This window comes from Staurois parvus, unplaced genomic scaffold (genome assembly GCF_062004578.1).
Source record: "Staurois parvus isolate SC_StPar_1 unplaced genomic scaffold, SC_StPar_1.0 ptg000299l, whole genome shotgun sequence".
NCBI classification, from domain to species: Eukaryota; Metazoa; Chordata; class Amphibia; order Anura; family Ranidae; genus Staurois; species Staurois parvus.
The window spans coordinates 23,185,433-23,207,403 of record NW_028318095.1 but is presented as its reverse complement, the minus strand read 5'-3'; the positions used below and the strand labels follow the sequence as shown (position 1 = coordinate 23,207,403).

General features: G+C 42.6%; 1 protein-coding gene across 5 annotated transcripts in view; it reads right to left on the bottom strand.

The window, feature by feature from the left end:
- ANKRD13B (ankyrin repeat domain 13B) overlaps positions 1 to 21,971 on the bottom strand; it is a 295,939-nt gene that overhangs the window by 8,513 nt on the left and 265,455 nt on the right. For 4 of the 5 annotated variants that reach the window (XM_089683033.1, XM_089683032.1, XM_089683034.1 and 1 more), the window contains exon 15: positions 14,574 to 15,561. The exons of the other annotated variant lie outside the window; for it this stretch is intronic. In XM_089683033.1, the coding sequence (XP_089539159.1) occupies positions 15,372 to 15,561 (190 nt within the window). In that variant the 3' untranslated portion in view covers positions 14,574 to 15,371. Of the gene's footprint in view, positions 1 to 14,573; positions 15,562 to 21,971 lie in introns of those variants that run through there. 5 annotated transcript variants of the gene reach the window in all.

Here is a 21,971-nt window from a genome sequence, read left to right as displayed (position 1 = left end):
CATTGACATGAGCATACTGGCACCACTTTCTACGATACTACCTATACATATTTATCCAACGCATGCCACATTCATAAAAGCAAGATTGTCTGTGACAAGACCTTACTTACTATAATTTACAACATTTCACACTAAACAACATCCTGTTCTCTAAAAATTCAAGTCCAGAAGGATAGAGGAACCCCCTTCACCCTAAGTAGATAGACTTTATAAAAATTAGAACTTAAGTATCCTGCCTAGGCCCCACCATGCAATACTGGTGTGGCAGTCCTTATTGGTAGACCTGGGCAATGCTACTCAAGGAACTCTATTAAGAAACAATCTCCACCACATTAGCTTGTATTTACTAGTAGAGCCCAGTTGAACTTACAGAAATAGACATGCAATCACATCGGCACTATGCTAACAATCTCCATTGTCACAGTCTTACCTACTCTCCTGTTGCAGCAGTTGTGCGAGGAGTCTAAATATGTCTGTGCAGTTCGATAGGTACCAGAGTTAGACCCACTACAGGCTTTAAAGCATTATTAAACCCAAAACCAAGAATGTAATTTATAGCAGCTTACCAATCATTAAATGTCGTGGCTGCATTAGTTTTCTATTTTTATTTTTTTACTCTGTTTTCACCTGGTGATCTGTCCAGTAGCACACCTCCCATATTAGAGGGCCCCCACTCTGGATGAAGGAGCACAGAGACAAGTTTGGACAGCAACATTGTCATTCTTGAGGAGGGGAGTGTTAGATGTACTAGCAGATTTAAATACACTAGCAAATTGAAGACAAACTCCAGCTCACACAGCAGTTAAAATAAAAAGGTTTTACAAGAATAAATAAAAGCTGACCAATGTAAGCACCTGTCAGTGGTAAATGGTTTGTTTCAACATTCTAACTGCTACATTTGCAGAACAGCTTGTTCTGATGAAACACAACAGACGTGCTAACTGGATCACCAGGTAAAAATAAGGAAAGGAAAGAAAGCCTAAAAAAGAAAAATAAGGCACCCACCATATCCATAAGAATTGCCTCCATACCAATTCAATTAAAGCTGAACTCCAGGCAGATATAAAAGACACAAATTAATGCAGCACTATATTCATGAATATATCATTAAATAAATACATTTTTTACAAATAAAACCAACATGAAAAGTACTTGAATAAGACTTGGTGTCAGTCTCTTGCATTCCCTATACATTAAACTCAGACAGAGTTAGCCATAGATTATGCGATTTTCTTTCCTGCAACAATGAGTTGCAAGAAATAAAATCGCTCAAATCCCTCCCAACGAGCTATTGTGTTCAGATGCGATTTCTCCTGCGCTCTAGGACCCAGACTGGTGGTGAGTAGATGGAACCAAAACCAGAAAAAAGCAATCACCAGTGTATTTAAAGGTTGTACAGCACCAAACAAGGCTGGGGAAGCCCGACCGATACTGCAAAGTGAAACAAAAAACAAGAAGCGCACCAACCTTGCGCATTACCTCAGTAACCAAATTTATTAATTGAAGAATGGTACTCACAAACAGCGAATAAAATCAAGCATGTAGCCCTCAAAGGGACTTCAAAAATAAGGAGCCAGTGCGAATCCCATCATGGGGGTAGACACGCAGTACAGCTGATGCGTTTCGAAGGCCATGCCCTCTTCATCAGAGCTCTGATGAAGAGGGCATGGCCTTTGAAACGCGTCATCTTCGAAGTCCCTTTGAGGACATGCCTGATTTTATTTGCTGTTTGTGAGTACCATTCTTCAATTAATAAATTTGGTTACTGAGGTAATGCGCAAGGTTGATGCGCTTCTTGTTTTTTGTTTCACTTTGAGCTATTGTGTTCTCCTGGTGGGAAGCTGTCCCTGTGGGAGAACACAATGATTTCTACTAGTGGCTATAGCCGCGGGCAATAATTGCATGCTAAAAATCCGACAGGCTTGTGGTACACAAGTTGATCGATGGATCGTCTTGGGCACAGGCAGCCTGCTCATAGACGGATCCCTGCTGAGCTGGAGATTCAACCCATCTATGGCTGGCTTTAAAAGCAGAACAAGAAGGCAATCTGTTTATGTGTGTAGGGTTGTTGGTTCGAATCCCAGCCACAACCTGGTTGGAGTTTGCATGTTCTCCATGTGCCTGCATGGGTTTCCTCTGGGTACTCTGGTTTCCTCCCATACTCCAAAGACATGCTGGTAGGTCAAATGGCTCATCTAAATCGGCCCTAGTATGTGTATGAATGTGAGTTAGGAACATTAGAATGTATGCTCCTTGAGGACAGGGGCTTATGTGAATGTGTAATATGTAAAGGGCTCTGTAAATTGACGGCGCTATACAAGTACTTGTAATAAATAGATGTGCTGATAAGAAGCATGCCGACAGTGAAAGAGTGACGAGCTCATCACTGTGCTGCTTCTCTCTTCACTGTCAAGTTACAGCCCCTGGGAAAGGGATACAGTGACGAGCTCATCACTGTGCTGCTTCTCTCTTCACGGTCAAGTTACAGCCCCTGGGAAAGGGATACAGTGACGAGCTCATCACTGTGCTGCTTCTCTCTTCACGGTCAAGTTACAGCCCCTGGGGAAGGGATACAGTGATGAGCTCATCACTGTGCTGCTTCTCTCTTCACGGTCAAGTTACAGCTCCTGGGAAAGGGATTCCAGAACGCATAGGAACTGGGCTGAATAATGCTGACCATCAGACTGAGAATACCTAGGTGCAGAAAAAAGAACTCTAGATTGAAGGTAAATATTGCAGAAAGAGCTGGTTTTGTTATTGTCTTTTATTGGGTTATTCCCTTTTATGTTTGGCTGGAGTTCTCCTTTAACAACAACAATGATGAATTTCCAATAAATAAGAATGTGTGACACTATCGCGTCTTCAATCCACAGAAAGCAGTGGACATTGAAAGCCCAAATGTTCGCTGACAGTAAGTAAAACAGAGGGGCAGCCCCAGCCCCGGGTCCCGACAACAGCTGTTCACTATAAAATAACAGCTGTTACCAATAAGTGAATTACAGGGAACAATGACAGACATAGAATCTCTACCAGTAAACCTTTCATCTCTATGCTGGTAATACAGCGTGAACACCTACACTCACAAATTACATGTATTTTGTTTTCTACTTCCCAACATTAGGGAACTAGCAGGAACACAAAGTGCTTCTTTTTAATAACTGGTAGTTACAAACCTTTTTTGGTTTACAATTTATCCAGACATGAAATGATCAGCATTTTACTGCCACTTATATTTAAAACGTTAATGCAAAAAGGAAAATTAATCATTTTCAGTTTCCAGTTTAAAGCGGTAGTAAACCGCAGAGGAGAAAAAAAAAAAAAAAAACTCCCCTGCAAGGTACTGTCATAATTGTGCTAGTATGCATCTCATACTAGCACATTATGTAAACCTTAAAACGAAGTCCTCCAGCGGCGCGCTGTCACTGCTTCAGAGGCGTCCATCTTCACCTGGTCTTCCTTTTAGGTTCGCAAGCCTCGGCCGTCTGACAGGCCGGGACGCGATGACGTCACTCATGTGCAGGAGTCCCAGGCCACGGCACACAGCTCTGAAGGAACTGCACAGGTAAGCGCATGCATCGGCTTTAAAAAAAAAGGAGAATAACTTCTAAACAGTGCACATTTAGGAGATATTAATTTTACCTACAGGTAAGCTTTATCATAAGCTTACCTGTAGGTAAAATTATAAAAAAACAAGTTTATTACCACTTTAACTGGAAGAAGCACTCCTCTTCAGATCACTATATGCATTTAGAGGAATTTAAGTGGAAATCTTCACTTGCTTCTACTGTGCAGACTCTGGGGGAGATTTACTAAAACTGCAGAGTACATAATGTGGTGCAGTTGTGCATGGTAGCCAATCAGCTTCTAACTTCAGCTTGTTCAATTAAGCATCGACAAAAAAAAACTGGAAGCTGATTGGATTATTTGCAGAATTGCACCTGATTTTGCACTCTCCAGTTTTAGTAAACGAACCCCTCTGTGTTGGGCCATTCCACTACATTTCCCGACTCTTCCCAACTTAGGGCTGAGTGGTAGGTTCTGCCTCAAAATGTAACCCCCAAAATCTATTGCTCGGTATGTTTGGGATCATGCCTCACTATATACAGTTTATGTGAGCAAATTGTTCTTTGTGAACCTGTTGCAAAGTTTCTTACCTTAAGACGCTGTCAGTAACAGCACTTTCTGTTGCGGGCTGACAATGTGAAGCCACTGGCTCTCAATTAACAGCAGCACTAAGCCTGCTATGTGGGCTCCTCCAGTTGGCCACTGGGCTAACTATCAGGTCTATCAGATAGACAACTAAAAAGCGCACAAGACAGGCTGTTAATTGCCTTGACTTAGCATTATGAACCTATAATAGGAAGCGATGCTACTGGCAGGTTCTCCAGGTAATAAACTTCCAATAATTTGCTTAAAGTGGAACTTTAGCCAGAAAATGAAGTCCTGCTAGATCTCTAGATCTCTTTAGGCAGACCCTTTTTGCAGATGTAGCCAGGGCCGGAGCCACCATATGGCAGTACAGGCAGCCGTCTTGGGTGTCAGGCTACGAGGCGCTAAAATGCCTGTGGACGGACCCCGGTGCTCCATTCGCCCCCTCCATACCCCGATTCCCAGTCCTCTAAGATTTCCCTGGTGCCTCTTCCACTCACCCATAGTGTTTATTCCTCTCCTCCCCTATGGCTCCATCTCTCCTTCTCCTTCTGCTTGTGTTTCCAGCACGGTCAGGTTGTCTCCCTGTTTGATGCCAGCTGTCCGAGAGCTCCCTGCGGGATCAGAGCACTTCCTCGCTGAGACTCCACTGCTCAAATCATCCGCTGAGCCCAGCCTAGCAGCAGCGAGAGCAGGAGGGGAGAGACAGGTAACTTGGGGTGGCTTACCATGGTGCCTGGGGCACAGCATCCTCAGTTTAGATGCCTTTGAAGCATTGGTAACTGTTTGATAATTTAAAGATCCAAAAGCTAGCAACCCAATAAAAGGAAATTTTTAAGATCAAAACAATAAAATTTTTGATGTCTATGAGTCTTGGAAGTTTGTTTTATCGACCAGAGCACATGGTCATTCGTTAAAGTGATTCTAAAGGATGAAGTTTTTTTTTACCTTCGTGCATTCTATGCATGAAGGTAAAAAAAACCCTAAACTTTTGTATCTAGCTCCCCTGAAAGGTTACCCCTCATACTTACCTGAGCCAATCTCAATCCAGGGTTGTGAATAAGAGCAGCGGCTCTCCCGGGTCTCTCTCTCCTCATTGGCTGACAGAGCAGCGGCAGCTATTTGCTCCCACGGCTGTCAATCACAGCAAGTGAGGAGAGAGGGGGTGGGGCTGAGTCCAGTTGTCTGTGTATGTAGACGCAGGTAGCATGGCACGGGAGAAAGCACGCATGAGTGCCTCATTGAAACGGGGGGCCAGGAACACTGGCGGAGGACTCAAGAAGAGGAGGATCAGGGCTGCTCTGTGCAAAACCAATACACAGAGCAGGAAGGTATGACATAATTGTTATTTTTTAAAAAATATATTTTTACTTTTAGAATAACTATAATCCTATTTTAATCACTTGCCCTCCAGAGGATTTACCCTCCTTCCTGACCAGTCCATTTTTCGCGTTACGGCGCTGCGTTACTTTAACTAAGAATTGAGTGGTCATGCAATGCTGCACCCAAATTAAATTTACGTCCTTTCTTTCCCACGAATTGAGCTTTCTTTCCATGGTATTTGATCGCCTGTGTCGTTTTTTTCTATGTGCGCTATGAAAAAAAAAATGGCTGACAATTTTGAGAAAAAAAAACTATTAAAAACATTTTAAGAATCAAAATTCATCATAAATTTACACCAAAATGTATTCTGCTACATGTCTTTGCTAAAAAAAATCCCACTATGTGTAAATTAATCTTTTTAGGTGAAAGATATAGCGTTTACAAATGGTGGTATATATACTGGAATTTTTTTTTTTGTACTAGTAATGGCAGCGATCAGCGACTTATAGCGGGACTGTGGCAGACATTCTGACACTGGAGGGAAGTGACTTGGTGTCACTGACATCCCCAGTAACACCAATACAGTGATCAGTGCTAAAAAAAAAAAGCACTGACACTGTACTAGTGGTACTGTGCAGAAAAGGGTTAACATGAGGGGCGTCCAAAGGGTTAACTGTGTGCAGTCAGTATTTTACTAGGGGGCTGTGTCAGTGTGCTTCACTGTAATCACACTGCTCTGCTCGGGACCCGGTGACTGACAGCCGCGTATATATACATGATTTGCGCACCCGTGCCGCCCTGTAGCAGCATTTCTGCTATAGGGAGGATGGTAAGTGGGTAAACACAACAACAAACATTAGGGGTGCTGGAGAACAGTCCACCAGACACTGAATGTTTCCCCCAGTCAGGGCTAGAGAGCTCTACACCAGACAGACAGGGGACATCACCCCAAGAGCACACAGCATAGGAGGAGTGCAGGAGGGGAAGAGGATCAAACAAGGAGACATCAGGGGGCAGGGAGGACAACATACACCATGTATCCCTGACTAGGAATGCTGATCCCACTTTATACATTCATATCACCTCCATATACCGGAGCACAATACAGATGCTGACCCCCCACTATATGATCATTAGACAACTGGTCTGATAAGGTCCATCTGTCCGTTTTTCAGGCGGACCTGATCGGACCCTCCATTCGTCTATGAAGCAGCAGCTGTAAGCAGATGTGTCCATTTACACCATCCTAACTCCAATCCAAACTACTTTAGAAACCGGTGCGGCTCCGACCAAGTCGGAACCACACGGATTTGACTGCTCTAATTGCGGACAATAGGGTACAACTTGGCATACAATTTGCAAGTCGAATGGCATGCAATTCGCATGCCAAGTCGCACCCAATGTGACCGGGGGGGGGGTAAGGCTTGTTCACACTTGACTTCTTCCCAAACACCCCTATACGGTTAGGCATTTTACAAGCGTTATAAAACGCAAAACCGCAAATTGGGGAGCGTTTATAAGTGTTAAAACTGCACCACAAACGCCTATAATGAACTTAATGGTATTAATGCTCGTGAAAAGCCTTCCAGGGATTTGAGGAGCATCGCCATAGACTTGAATGGGAGGCGTTGAAAGGCTTCAACTCTTCCTAAAGCTTCAGTGTGAACAGAATTGTGTGCTGCCATGTGTATCATTTTCAAAAATGACCCTCAAATGTCCGCTTTCAACGCTAGTGTGAACTGAGCCTTACTAATACTGAGGGAGACTGACTAATTGCCACTGACATCATCAGTCACATTAATACAGTGATCAGTGATATTATACACTGCCACTGTACTAATGACACTGGCTTTCCAGAGGTTAACATCTAGGGTGATCAAGGGGTTAAATATATGCCGAACTATGTGTAATGTGTGTACAGTGCTGCTTTTGCTAAGATATCTCTAAGTTTCTGATCCCTGGTTGGTAGGGATGAGAAACACAGAGATGATTCTCTCTGTACAGAACTCTGTGTTGAATGTCAACACAGAGCTCTGGGCTGTGATTGTACACAGCCGATCAGCAGGTCCCGGCTGTGAATCATTGGCCGGGACTTGCTGGAAAGCTCCTGCTGTGTACAATCTCCTGGGACTTGCTAGCAAGCTCCTGCTGTGTACAATCACAGCAGGTGCCGGCCAGGGGGCATGTAAACCCAGAAGTAGGAAGCGACGTGCAGGTATGTTGCTTTGCTTACAGCTGCCTCCAGTCTGCAGTACACTGCGGGAGGTCGCTAAGTGGTTAAGAAAACTGTACAGAAAATAGTAAAACACAGACTTAGGTTTAAATCCATGTTACGTATAATCCCATAATCAATCCCAGTGTTGTAATTAAAAGATAACATTTCCAGCATCACTTTACACAAGCAAATTTCCTACTAAAGCTGGGTATACACACACAGATTATTTTCGTACAACCTATGGGCTGATTGAAAACATTCTAACTGATCTCACAGGGGTGTCAAACTGGCAGCCCTCCAGCTGTTGCGGAACTACAAGTCCCATCATGCCTCTACCTTTGGGAGCCATGCTTATAACTGTCAATCTTGCAATGCCTCATGGGACTTGTAGTTTGGCAACAGCTGGAGGGTTGCCAGTTTGACACTCATGCATACGGAAATGGAGGAATCTTCCACTGCCACTATTGTATTCGGAGAGACACAGCAGGTGCCTGGCAGAATACCTAAACCGTTGCATCTGCTTTTATGCAGCCACTGTGTGGCCGAGCTTTTTCCACTTAGCTCCTTTGATTCTTCCTTAGGAACAGGAATTGTGTATAGTGTGGACCCAGCTGAAGGCTTTAAACATACAAATGCTGTGCAATATTTGCTTTCAGACAGTAAATGGTAGTTACTCAGCCACAGCAAAGACAGGACCAAATAAGAGCCAACATAGCATATTTCTAATAGGGATGTGAACCCATGCAGAATATGAAGGTAGAATCAGATGCACAAACAGCATGCTAAACAGAAAGGAAACGTGAGGAAACTTAGACCCGGTAAAAGTCTGCTATTTGCACATTCAGCCTAAAATCAATGAAATATATAATTAGACTGCAGTATGTAAGGGAGACTTTTTCAGTGCAGAATGGATAGTGTAAATGTAGGCCAGCATCTTAAAATGGAGTTTCATCTAAAAGTGGGAGCTCCGCTTTTCTGCCTCCTCCCCCCCGCCACATATGGCACCTTTTTGGGGGGAAGGGGGAGCGGGTACCTGGTTTTGACAGGTACCCGCTCCCACTTCTGGCTCATTTTGCCGCCGCAAACTGAGCCGGAAGTTCGGCCCCCCTCGCAGCCCTTTGGGACACTTCACAAGTCCCAGAGGACTGCGGCCCATTCACAAAGCACAGCACGCTTTGCGCAAATGCAGTAAGAAACCGGCTGTGAAGCCGCAAGGCCTCACTGCCATTTTCCCTTAGTCAAGATGGTGGCACCAGCACTTGACCATCAATTGAAGAATAGGCTTGGAGTGAGGACACCGCTGGATTCCTGAACAGGTTAGTGCCCTAATATTAAAAGTCAGCAGATATACTATTTGTAGCTGCTGACTTAGTTTTTGTATTGGGGGGGGGGGGAGGCAGGGGCTGGAACTCCGCTTTAATGTAGATTTATTTTGCCTCCAGAACTGAAAGGGAGAGAAAATCTAAAACTTTGAGCTGTTGAGAGATCGGGAAGAGAGGGTAAATCTTCCATTGAGTACACTTGTTGCGATACAATTGTCAGTGATAGGATTTCCCTCACTTTGCAGAAAGTTCTTGTCATTTCCGATTGTGTCTTTCTCAATGGAACACAGGCGACAAAATTAACCATGACAGGGGGGGGGGTTTATCTCTTCCCTATTCTATTCAAATAGAAAATAAAAAGTTTTGGCTTTAAAAATACTACCTGCGAGAAGTAGCAGCATTTTAGGAGCAAAATCACTATGTGATAATCTTTGTAAACTGACTTCTACATACAAACAGGGCTGTGAATAAGGGGGTACCACCAGTCCTTGTGTATGGGGCCCAGGCCAAAAGGGAGGCCCAGGCAGCTGGGTGAATTGGATGTAGGCAGGAAGGGTGATTGGTATGGTGGGAGGGGGTAATTACTGGAACTGATCCCCTGTATGACTCTGTCTGCAGCAGCTGAAAGTTGGCTCCCTCCTGCTGGCTTTCAGCTGCTGCAGAGAGAGCCATACAGGGGATCAGTTCCAGTAATTGCCCGTCCTGCTGCCCAAGCCCCCTTTGTGCACTCACCCCCACAGTACTGCCAGCTTCCCTCCTCTCCTTTCAGCAGCAGCTGAAAGTTGGCTTCATCTCCTCTCCCTCCTGCTGGCTTTCAGCTGCTGCAGAGAAAGCCATATAGAGGATCAGTTCCAGTAATTGCCCCCCCCGCTGCCCAGGCCCCCTTTGTGTGCCCACCCCCACAGTGCTGCCAGCTTCCCTCCTCTCCTTTCAGCAGCTGCAAGCACACAATAAGATCTTTCAGGATAGAGAGTGGGGAAAGGGTCCAGTAAATACATCACATTTACCAGCCCCTTCCTTACCCGAATGAACACAATGAGTAATCGATACCAATCCATAACTGTGTACATTCGTAACTGAAGCCTAGTAAACTATGCTTTTTTTTTGTAAGGGGGGCCCTTCCAGGTTGGCAGTATGGGGCCCCGTGGTTTCTAACCGCAGCCCTGCATACAAACCATCAAATGAATAATTTATAATACAATACAAATGCAACACATTTAGCAGATCAGTGCAATAAACTGTGCATTTGAAAAAAAACTATTTTGCTTTAAGGCCTCATGCACACGGGGCTGTTTTACAGCCACTATTAGGGGCGTCAGGCATTTTTTTTTTACTGCTCCCAAACGGCCCTCCATGCACACATAGACTTTTAGAAGCTTTTAGTAGCAGTAGTGTTTACCAGCAGAAAAAAAAAATCCAGAGTCAGTGTGTCCAGGAGCAGTAGCGTTTTGGCAGAAAAAAATGCTTGACATGTGTAAGCGCGTCTAAAGGTGCCTAAACGCGTCTGAACGCTAGGCATTAATTCATTTCATTTGCCAGAATAATCATTTATTTTAGCCATTGAAATGAATTAAGGCCACGTGCTTGACACCTGTAAACGCACATAAATGCTTGTAAAAGCGTTAGACACTTTGACAATCGTCATACGTTTTTTCTAAATTGCTGTAAACAGGCATTAGATTATTATGTTGTGGCATTGCTCACAGGTGGTTGGAGCATGCCCAATGTAATCACTTGCCAGTTTGTGTGTAGAAGGTGAGGGTCAGCGCAGCAAGGCTGTAAAGAGGTGTCAGTAGCATTCATTATAAAAAGGGGAATCATGGAGAAGTTCGCTTTAATGGCCAAATATAGCACTCAAAGTTTTCTACAGGAAAAAAAAATGAAACAGAAAAATGCATAGCAGGTAGTATAAGCATTAATTTGCTATGCATAAGCAGTGCTGACAGAGTGTGATCAGTGCCTTAGGTTGTGGCCATGTGCCTAGCACTGAAAGGAGATCAAAGCGACAGTTCCTTCAAAATAAGTATTTCTACTTCTCTTCCATCACTGATGTAGTTAGTGTGTCTTCAGGGTCAAAATAGGGAGTCATGAACACAATTTAGGTTAGCCAATATCAGATATATTTATTGATCTCAGCAACTGTTCATTTTAACCAACTGACCTCCCAAAGGTTTTCCTACCTTCATGACCAGGGCATTTTTTTGCTATTCATCACTGCACTACATTAACTGGCAATTTCTTGCTCATGCACCACTGTACCTAAATTCAATTTACATCATTTTTTTCACACAAATAGAGTTTTCTTTTGGTGATATTTGATTGTCACTGGGTTTTTAATTTTTTTATTATATAAACGAAAAAAGACTGCTAATTTTGAAAACAAAATAAACAATATTTTCCGTTCGCAAACTGAGGTACCACTGTATTTTATAACGCCTCGGTTAACATAATTTTCGGTTTACTAATGAAAATCCATTGAAAATATTGCCTTGGTTTATGATTTTTTTTTGCAATATGAAGCAAGTTTCCCCAGGATGCATTGCACCTGGGAGGTTGATAGTGCTGGCCCTGTGCGTGCTGATGTCTGTGGGTAGCACGTGGCATCGAGTGTGGAGGTGTTGGAGCGGTTTTTGCATCAAGTTTTGGAGCCATTCTGGAAATTAATCATGTCCCTGTACAGTACTTATGCCTTTAAAGTGCACTTTCTAAAGAGTTTTGAACAGATAAAAGACTTTTGTTTAACTTTTTTCTGACCTCAGGAACAGATTAATTGGTTTTCAAGGCATTCCTATGGGAATCGCATTTCGGTTTATACATTTTTCGCAATACGAAACGTCCTGTAGAATGCATTAAATTAATAAAACCGAGGTAACACTGTATATCCGGGAAAAAAAAATCTTCATAGATTTAGGCCAAAATGTATTCTGCTACATGTCTTTGGTAAATTAAAATACTAATAAGTGTGTATTAGTTGGTTTGTGTGAAAGTTACAAACCATGGTATATATATACTGGAATTTATACAGCTATTATTCTATACTGGTTATCAATGACTTATATTGGTACTGTGATATAGTGTGGAGGGCAATCTGGCATTAACAGACCCTTGTTGGGAGGTACTAACTGACACTGCCATCAATAGTGAAAATAATACAGATCAGATACAGTATATTACTCTATTCTGTCATTGTCGTAATGACACTGACTGGGAAGGGGCTAACATCAAGGGGCAATCAAAGGGTTAACTGTGTGCCTAACAAGTGTAATGTGTGTTGCTTTTACTTACAGATCTGTTTTTTTCTCCCTGCTTTGCAGGGAGAAGAAACAGACTGCTGATCTATGTACAGAGCTCTGTGTGTTTGGCTGCAGCCAATCAGCGTGCCTCAACCATAAATCATTAACCGGGACCTGCTGACAAAATCCCGCTGTAGCCAATGACAGCGAGGGTTAGCAATAAGCATGTGCATGCGCGCCCCAAACCAAGAACAGACTGGATGACATACATGTACGTTATCTGGCCTGCCCATGCTGCTTGGCTGCAGTAAATGTACTGTTGGTGAGCAGGAACTGTTTTTTTTTTCATTTACTAAACAACACTAGAAAACTGTCCATTGTTATCGTACAGTTATCGTGAACAAAACACTTTCCTTTCCTTCAGCTTTTTAATGAAGCAAAGCATATAAGAGGAATATACAGACAAACCTATACTGTATAAATAATTATTTATTAAGAAATCACAGTCAGGGATCCTGATAAGGATAGAGGTGGAAATTCTTTTATTATTTGCAACCCGCATTTTGGTGGCGTGCAACCAATCTTACCATGTTCCTGAGAAGACATACAGTAGGTTCCAAATAATAAAAGCCTCTGAAGGCTTCTTTTCTTGATAGGACCTTTCAGTGCTTCAATCCTTTCTTGTATTAGAGTACATTAGCGCACTCAGGCTGTATTTCAATAAATATGAGGTTGATAGTGCTGGCCCCGTGCGTGCTCACTTTTTATAGAAAGATATTGCAAATTCACTCCAAAGTCATCACCAAATACAAAGAATGGCTAACGATAATTGTGTGTGTGTATATACTGTATATATATATATATATATATATATATATATATATATATATATATATATATATACACATATACACACACACAAGGTGGTCCCAAAAAGTTTTGAGATTAGTTTTTTAACACACCAATAGATGTCAGCACAATGCTGCATGCACAATCCCAGGGAGCACAGAGCTTCATAAGTCAGTGTGCCAAAAGACATCATCCTGTGTACATTGAGAGCTGTGCAACTGGTGCTATTCTGACCACATGCGTTACCACGTCTGCTATTTCATCATGTACAGCAAGTTAGAGCAAAGAGCAAAAGTGAAATTCTGCATGAAACCTGTACACTCAAGTTTTGTCCCCAGTAATGATCCTCGACATTAAGGATGGGTCATCCACGGCACGCTGACTGAGTTCTTGGTAGACTTCGGCGCAGTGTTCCTTCTGCTCCTGGGTCAGCAGCCTGGAGACAAACTTGGCATCAACACGGCACATGTTCAAATCACACGTGAGGATTGTCTGGACTGTTCTGTCTGACACACTGACAATGGCAGCAATGGTGTTTAATTGTTTTCTGATGATCATCGTGCACAAGTTGCCAAACGGTTGCAACATTTTTGGGGGGGATTGAGCTCATTGAAGGTCTTCCTGATCTCTCGTCATCTTCCAGAGCTGTTCTTCCGCTCTTGAAGTGCGTTTGTCACTCAAAACACTTCAAACAACTCATTGCAGCATCACCATAAACTTGCAAAATCATGTCAAACGTTTCTGTGGCAGATTTGCCCAGTTTCACGCAGAATTTCACGTTTGCTCTTTATTTTAACTTGCTGTCCATGATGAAATAGCAGATGTGCAATCGAATGTGGTCAGAATAGCACCAGTCGCACTGCTCCCGAAGTACACAGGATGATGTCTTTTGGCACACTGACTTGGTTGGCATTCCCTGTGACTGTGCGTGTAGCCTGGTTGCACCATTTGTTGGCGTGTTAAAAAACCTGTTTTGAACCTTTTTGATACCATCTCGTATAGTATATAAACACATAGAGAGTTAACTGATTACCTCTGGGAATTAGGAAAGTGCTGTTTTCCCAGTGGGCACTCTTTGTATTGCCTGAAATGTGAAAATACCTTTACAAAGTTTTTGTACTCCCACTAATACCTTGCCAGTGCTTCCTCAACCCCCCCCCCCCCCCCCCCCGTTCTTCCTCTGTGGCAGTTGGCATTAAATTTCCTAGTGTCAGCTGGTGATAGATGAAGTGGTGACAGAGCTTGGGCTTAGAGATTGGATATTGATGGAACTGTGGGGGAGTGCTGACAAGGTGAATATCGGTGTGTCAAGAGACACTTTTGCAATGACTCTGTCACTTTGCCCTAAACAGCCTTCTTTTTTCAGAATACAAGGTGTTTTTGTTTTTTCCTTTGTAGAGGGCTGAACTCAACCCAACTATGAACATTTCTTATAGTCACAAAATGATTCTTTTGAATAAAAGATATTTATTAACTCAAGGGTCAATGGGCACATCTTCTTTATTATCCTTTTAATTTACATCAAACAATGAATTTCAGTTTCATATTAAAGGAACCCCTAGTCTGCAATTTATTTGTGGAAATTGTGGTACTTATACATGATTTACCACTTATGACATCCTTAGTGGGGGATTAAAGAGGGCACAAAAAGCATTTCCCTCTCTAGCTTCTCTTTAAAAGACTCAGACACATTAAATATACTCTATCATAATTTGTTATCACATAGACCTGACCCTGATACTTAAAGAATTAACATATATTGCGCACATAACCCAAAAAAGAATTCTGATTTCTTTACATCCGACTATAACTCCTTATGGAGATTACTGTTACAGCAAATTTCTTTCTGGTGACTAAAAATTTAAGGAGGTACCGTATTGTCATTTTTAACCAGTTTGCAGTTGAAGCATCCATTTAATAAATATATCAGTAAGAAATCTGCTTCTAGCAACAAACAGGATACAATTCCCTCTGTGGATGTGAGAGCATGTCCACACCTGAGCTAGTACCCAGTGACTGTATTTTTATTAAATCCTTTTAGTTAATGTGACACTTCCTAAACTTGGATATCAAGAAATTTGACTAGAAAAGTCTGCAGAGGTGTATGACCACCATTGCTGGCTCATGTTGCAATGCATTGAATGTAACAGGAAGCTCCATCTGCACCCATTTCCCTTCTTGATGAGTTTTTCTCAGTCATGTGTCTGTGGCTTCCCAAGTGAGCCCTTAGCCAATTTGGATAGGCCTTCTGGGTGCTTGTCTGCTAGATTAGAGGTCCTGCTATTTGTCAGTTAAGGAGAGCTGTAGAATCCTTTCTAGCTCTTCTTCCTCCTGTTGCTTGAGCTTCTCTTCTTCCTCCAGCTCCTTGGCTGAGAGTTCCATGGCTATTCGTAGCTGCTCCTGATAAGTGCTGAATGCATTGCTGGAGATGGAGTGTGGGGGGCTGCAAGGCTGGGTATGCTGGGGGGTTCTGCAGGAAAAGCCCAGGAACACAAAAATTACTCACCCTCTGCCAATGAGGGGATGATAGAGATTAAAAATGCCTCATGGTGAAATGGAAACATCATATGAAAGGAAGGAAAAGCTCTTTTTTTCAAAACCCAATGAAAAGTATGAGGTGTTGATGTGAAAAACACTAATATAAAAATAAATCAAGAAACTAAAACTTGATGTCTCCAGTGACTCAAAAAAAAAAAGACACTCATAAGAGCTGTAATGTTGCAATTTGTTCACTGATAGTATTACATGGAAACATCTGAAATTAAGCTTGTTGTCATTCATATATTTTTAGGCTGTATCCAAGCCGATGAACTAGAAGTGAGTTACAGTGACACATTATTGGCTTGATAACCCCCAAGTAGGTGGGTGTTTATGAGGCTGCCTACTGTAGCCTGTGCTCAGCATAGCCAAAGCCCCCTATTTGCTGCTTCAAGGGTTCATTGAACCCAATAAACTTTGACCCCAGAGTGCACAAAGGCGTTTCTATTTTGCTGGGTGTCATGTAAAGCATCTCAATAAATGACACAATAGTGATTGTGGCCCGCTCTGGATGTGCTGTTATTGGCTGTTGTACTGCCTAATGTAGCAGAAGCAAGCTGTGACAAGAAAATAACTTCTTTGTTTAGCACGTTGCTGAAGACAATTTTCTATTACTTGCAGCATGCAATAAGTGGTGCTGAGGGATGATCTGACCTTCTTCAACAGAAAGTATAGCTGGGAGCATAAACCATGTTTCCTGACCACTACAGTGCAGCATATGAGGGAGTAATCTCCTCTCCCAGAATACCCACCTATGATTGAGCTTGTAATAAATCCCACCCAGTCCTTACCACAGTGTTCATTTATTGACCTCCATATAGAGCTCTCCGTAACATCCCCCTGCCAAACTGTGGTAAAACTACAGCAGACCATAAGGCTAAAGCCTCGTACATACAATAGGAATATCGGACAAATTATAATCCGTTTTTTTCTGCATGCTAGTCTCCATATCGAAAATGAAAAGGTTACTCAACTTACAAAAATTCTCACATGACAGAATAGAACGTCAGAAGTGACGTAATGTATTGTATTGTATTTTTGGACAAAAATTGTACTGATTAAACAAAAATTGTACGATCTGGTATCACACCAGAAAAAGTTTAACATTTTGGATTAACTGTCATGATCAGCTGTTGAAAGCTGTGTACTAATGATCAGATTATCGTACAATTGCTTTAAAAGCGTTATTTTTCAAACGATTTTCTGATCATATGTACAAGGCTTAAGACTTCTGCCTGGTGAGTTCCTGTGTATCTAAAATTGCATCTAAACTTGCCCCATCAGGAAACTCCTTCCACAAGTTTTCTGGGGTGTTAGACAGTGCCGACGGCGCACAGTATCCTTAAGGGTGCAAGATCCCTACCCAGTTTGGTATTCCTAACACTGGAGAATCTGCTGGTGTCTTTTAGAATACTGGTGTGCAATCCAGTAGATCATGTATGTATGGAGGACGATATGAGGATTCCTGGAGTTCTTGTGTCTGCTTCCTGGTGTTCAGTGGCTATTTTATTGTCGCCTCAAGTTATGCAAGTGCAAGCTTCTGGCAGCCATACTAGTGTAGTACGGGCGGTCTCCATGGCTCTACTAGTTCATAAAGAATGGCTGGTGCCCTACTTAACTGGGCCACCTCCCTTAAGATGTGAGGGCTGCTCTCCCTTGATCTGCTGTTGCACCAGGTGGGAGAACAGGTCTCTCTCTTTTTGTTATCTTGATTGGCAAATCTATGTAAAATAACAGTTCCTCATATATGATCCCTTTCACCCACCCCAAAAAAACAGCCAGTATGCAATGGATAGGGGGTAATATAGGTAGGTGTTGATATGTAAACTATTGTTACTGGAGCAGAAAGTTTAATTATTTTTCTTTGCATTGGTTCCAGACAGAGATTCCAAATCCAAAACCAGATTATTGCAAAGACCAGCCTTCACTAAGACAGATATTTACCCATCAAAGGTCCTCCTTGGATACCCAGCAATAAAACTCTTCCTTCTACACAGTGAAAGTGCACTATAGAGGCAATGCCCATTGGGCCTGTCCTAATATAGCTATACCAGGGAAGTCCTTTTGTGAAACATGTTTTATGGGGGCAGTAAAAGAGAAAGTATCAGAACCAACAAGTAGTCTCCTTAGTCAATAAGGCTGTTAATAAGGGAGTCCCTGCATGACCTTGTGAGGCTCTCAACCGCTGAATGAATAGTGTGTTTCCCACCAGCTAATAGGTCTCCCAGTTATGAGTCTACTAATTCTTCAGATGATTCCCAACATTTTAATAGAAACGCAGATTACTTTTTGCCCTGGTTCAACCCTATGTCAAGACTTATAAGCATGCCCTTAAACAGGAGGGGCCAGTCAAGACCCCATGGGTGGGAAAAAGGTATTATAAACACTTGAAGCATAAGTCTGAATCCTTCTCATTTATGGAAGATATTCTAGACAAATGAAAAAATGTAGAATATAAGTCTTCCATGCAGGACAGGTTACATAACCTGCACCTACTAAAAGAAGATGAATACAAAATATTAGGAGGATGTAGCCTTGATGACACTTGCCAGGCACTTCACACCATTAGAGGACCCAGTCTCTTTTAGTCCTCATGCACACTGGACGTTTTTACAGCTGCTGTTTTTGGCTTTTGACATTTTTTTCTACAGCTAGTAAACTCCCCAGCATGTTTTCCTATGTGTCCATGCACACAGCGTTTTTTGGCAATGGCGTTTTTTGGCTGGAAAAAAACCCCAGAACTAGTGGCGTTCTTTAGCTGTAAAAACACTCTAATGCTGAAAAATGTGGTACAACGCGACAAACTGGCATTTTGGATGTTTTCTTTAGCAAAAAAACCCGTAAAAACGTGGCCAACCGCAAACGCAGAAAAGCGTGGCAAAACGCTAATGCAAAAATGCTAAAAAAACGCACGTTTTTAACATGACTTTACACAGTTAACGTTACCAGCGTTATTAAAACGCCCAGTGTGCATGGAACCTTAAAGTAATCCTTAAAAGCAGGATAGATTTAGACTTTTAAAGGAGCTAACTTACTGAAAGTACGGTCACTCTGACGTTTGTAGCTTATGCTCTGGAGGTGTGGACCAACAACTTAGAGTCATCTGCTCTGTCAGACACCCTTAAGAAACAAACAGCAGCTGTTCTGCAGGACATAAAACCTATCTCTCACTTTGTTGGGGGATGTGCAATGGATGTACTGTAGTGCATGCTTGTGCCAGAATTTTGCCCTGCTCAGCAACAGCTAAAAGGTCCTTTGGCCCCCTTTAAACAGGACTAGTATTAGATCGAGTTTCAGGGGTCCTCTTTGTTTAGCAACACATTGAAGAAGGCAATTAGTAAAGCTATTGTGGTTCGTCTTCCATGATAACACAAGTGTGAAGACTTGCGATACAGCAGAAATTCCAAACCAGATGGCCATGTGCAGAGAGGACTGGAGAAGCCAAATCTGGCAGAAACATTTTTTAGAACCATGGGTGGTTCAGACAGTTTCTCAAAGATATGCATGGTAATGTGGAACCATTTCTTGGCTACATCAATTTCATTGTGCCATAAAAATGAAAAGTCCTGTTGCAACACAGCAACAATCTGGTAGTCGAAAAAGCTATTATTAGGATTCCCGACTTAAAAAATTTAACTGTGGGCATTCTCCTCTGTTTATAGTGAAGAAAAAAAAGTGAATAAAGACTGGTCTGCAATTTCTTACGGATCAATCGATACACTGTCAATGAGCATTCCAAAATGGAATTGCTGCAGACAATAACCCAAGCGGTGATGCCTTGAAACCAGCTGTTGTCAGTAGACCTAGAAGATGCATACTTGATGTGATGAAGTAGGAGAGAAGAGAAAGAGCACACGGAGGCAAATCTCACAGAATGTGACGTGCAGGCATTTGGGGAACTTGGGTATACAGGAGAGGGCGGCAATAGGGCAAAGCAAGGAGAGATAGTTATCTAGGTGACAATAGGCCACAGCAAGAAGGAATAGTCTACAGGGTAGCAACATGGTACAGGAAGGACCACAGGGTAACAATATGGAACAAGAAGGAGAAATAGGGGGCGGAAGGGTTCAAAGGCTCATGTGGAAGTCTGACTGTCTCCTGGGTACTGAGTGTGGCTTTCTTGGCATTAGGGGGTCCAGGCAGGGCACTCATTTGAGGACTCTGGGCACACAGCAGAAAGGGTAGGCAGGGAATGCCTTGGAGGACTCTGGGTACACAGCAGAGAGGGCAGGTAGGGCAATCCGTGGATGACTCTGGGCACACAGCAGAGAGGGCATGCAGGAAAATCCATGGAGGAGTCTGGGCACACAGCAGGGGGACAGGCAGGACAATGTATGGAGGAGTCTGGTCACACAGCAGGGAGGGTGGGCAGGGCAATCCATGGAAAAACTCTGGGCACACACCAATCTTGGACCCCACAGCTTCTGGCAGCAAGTGGCTCCCACCGAAAAGGGTCTACAAAGTGGGGAAAAAGAGTAGTTCTAGTGTCTGGAAAGCAGCACAGAAAATACTGAACTAAAAGTCACAGCAGTCCCAGTGTCTAGAAAGTTGCACACAGTACACACTGAACTATCAGTCTCAGTAGTTATAATCACCTTTTACTCTTCTTCTAATGAGACCTGCAGCTATGAGGTCCTCTGTGTCCCTCACTGGAATGACCTCAGAAAACGTCTGACACTACTCAGCATAAGGATATTATTTAGTAATTTGGGTTCAGCCAAAACCTCAGTTAACATTGTCGACATGCTTACTTTATCCTGGTACAGGATACAGTAACATCTGTGCTACCTGCTGAAAGGAGTCTCATCTCCTACCCACTGTGTGGGCAAAGGAACTTCCAGATCGATTCTGCATATAGGTGACTTCTTTACACACAGCCTCAGATTTAGAGATTGTTGCTTTCACAAAATAAAAATCTAATATTTCTGACATATGTTACACATGCATATTGACAGCAGCAGAATTTCAGAAGCATCTACCTTTCGCATTAACAGGTATTCATTACGAGTTTGTGGCCCTATCCTCTGGCATATCTATTTCACCCAGGAGAAAGGCTTGGAGAACCTCTGAAAATGCAAAGGTTGGCCATCTCTGCCTTTATCTAGACTCAGTGGGTGATAAATACTGGTGATCCAGTTCTTCATAGTGCTATGTCTCCTGATGCCACCAAGGAAACCCTTGCTCCCAAAATAGGACCTACCTCTAACTATGGCCTTTCTTCCACCTTTCTAGAAGAACAGGCTTTCTCTTTATGATTACTAGCCTTAAAAATTGCCTTTCTAGTGGCAATCACTTTGGTCAAAACTTAACAGCAAAGTTAACAGCATTAAACGAGTAATTCTTAGATCTGTTGTTCATCCCTAAGGTGACATCAGTTTTCCATTTGAACAGTATTACCTACTTATGAAGACACTGAGGCCGGGTAGCCTCATGCCTTTACCAGTACATCCAGTCAACCAGTTCAGTGAGGAAAATGGAGAAACTATTTATCATTCCTTGTGGAAACAAAGGTAGAGAGGAATCTATCAGAACAATATCGAGCTGTATAGTAAGTGTGTTTCAAGAGGCTTAAAAGGACAAGGGCTTACTGGCAGAAGTGTGTCAACATCTTGGGCTTCAGCATATGTAATATCCCTGGAGACAGTATGCAGAGCAGCCTACCTCTTGGTCTTTAGACACTCAGTCTTGGCATCGACTTAGTCATGTACTAAATCTTAATTTTGTTGATGGCACCAACCTCTTTCTGGCTAGTGTTTTCCCACTCATATGCTGCCATGCGGTGGTTAGGAGTATGGCAAATTCCTGTTTAATACTTAGCAAAAATTGACTTTCCTGAGTAACTTGAAGAAAGCATATAGGCCCACCCCTGTGCCAGGGGTATGCTAGTAATAGAACACCGTGGTAAGGTACTGAGTGAAATACATTGAGAGCTCTGTCCTACAAGTGTACTTTGAGGAGGAAACTATCCACTCAGTGCTCAGTCCAAGTCTCTCTCAGCATCTTAATGTCCTAAACACCCACTAGTGTAATTATCTTCTTATTCAAGAAGATAATTACACTAGTGGGTGTTTAGGACATTAAGACACTGAGGGAGACTTGGACTGTGTATTTTGGACTTTCGGGGGAGAAAGTATATTTTGGCCTCTGGGGTTATATTAGGTTTTTGTGTAGGCACTAGTTATCACACTGGTATATTTACTTATCCACTCAGTGCTGCCATGGAGTTAGAAAAGAAACATTTCGGTAAGTATTTGATAGGAATTTTCCTTTATCAGTATCTACAAGGATGACAGTCAACATAACCATGTCACTGGACATAAAATGAATGATATTTTGGTAAAC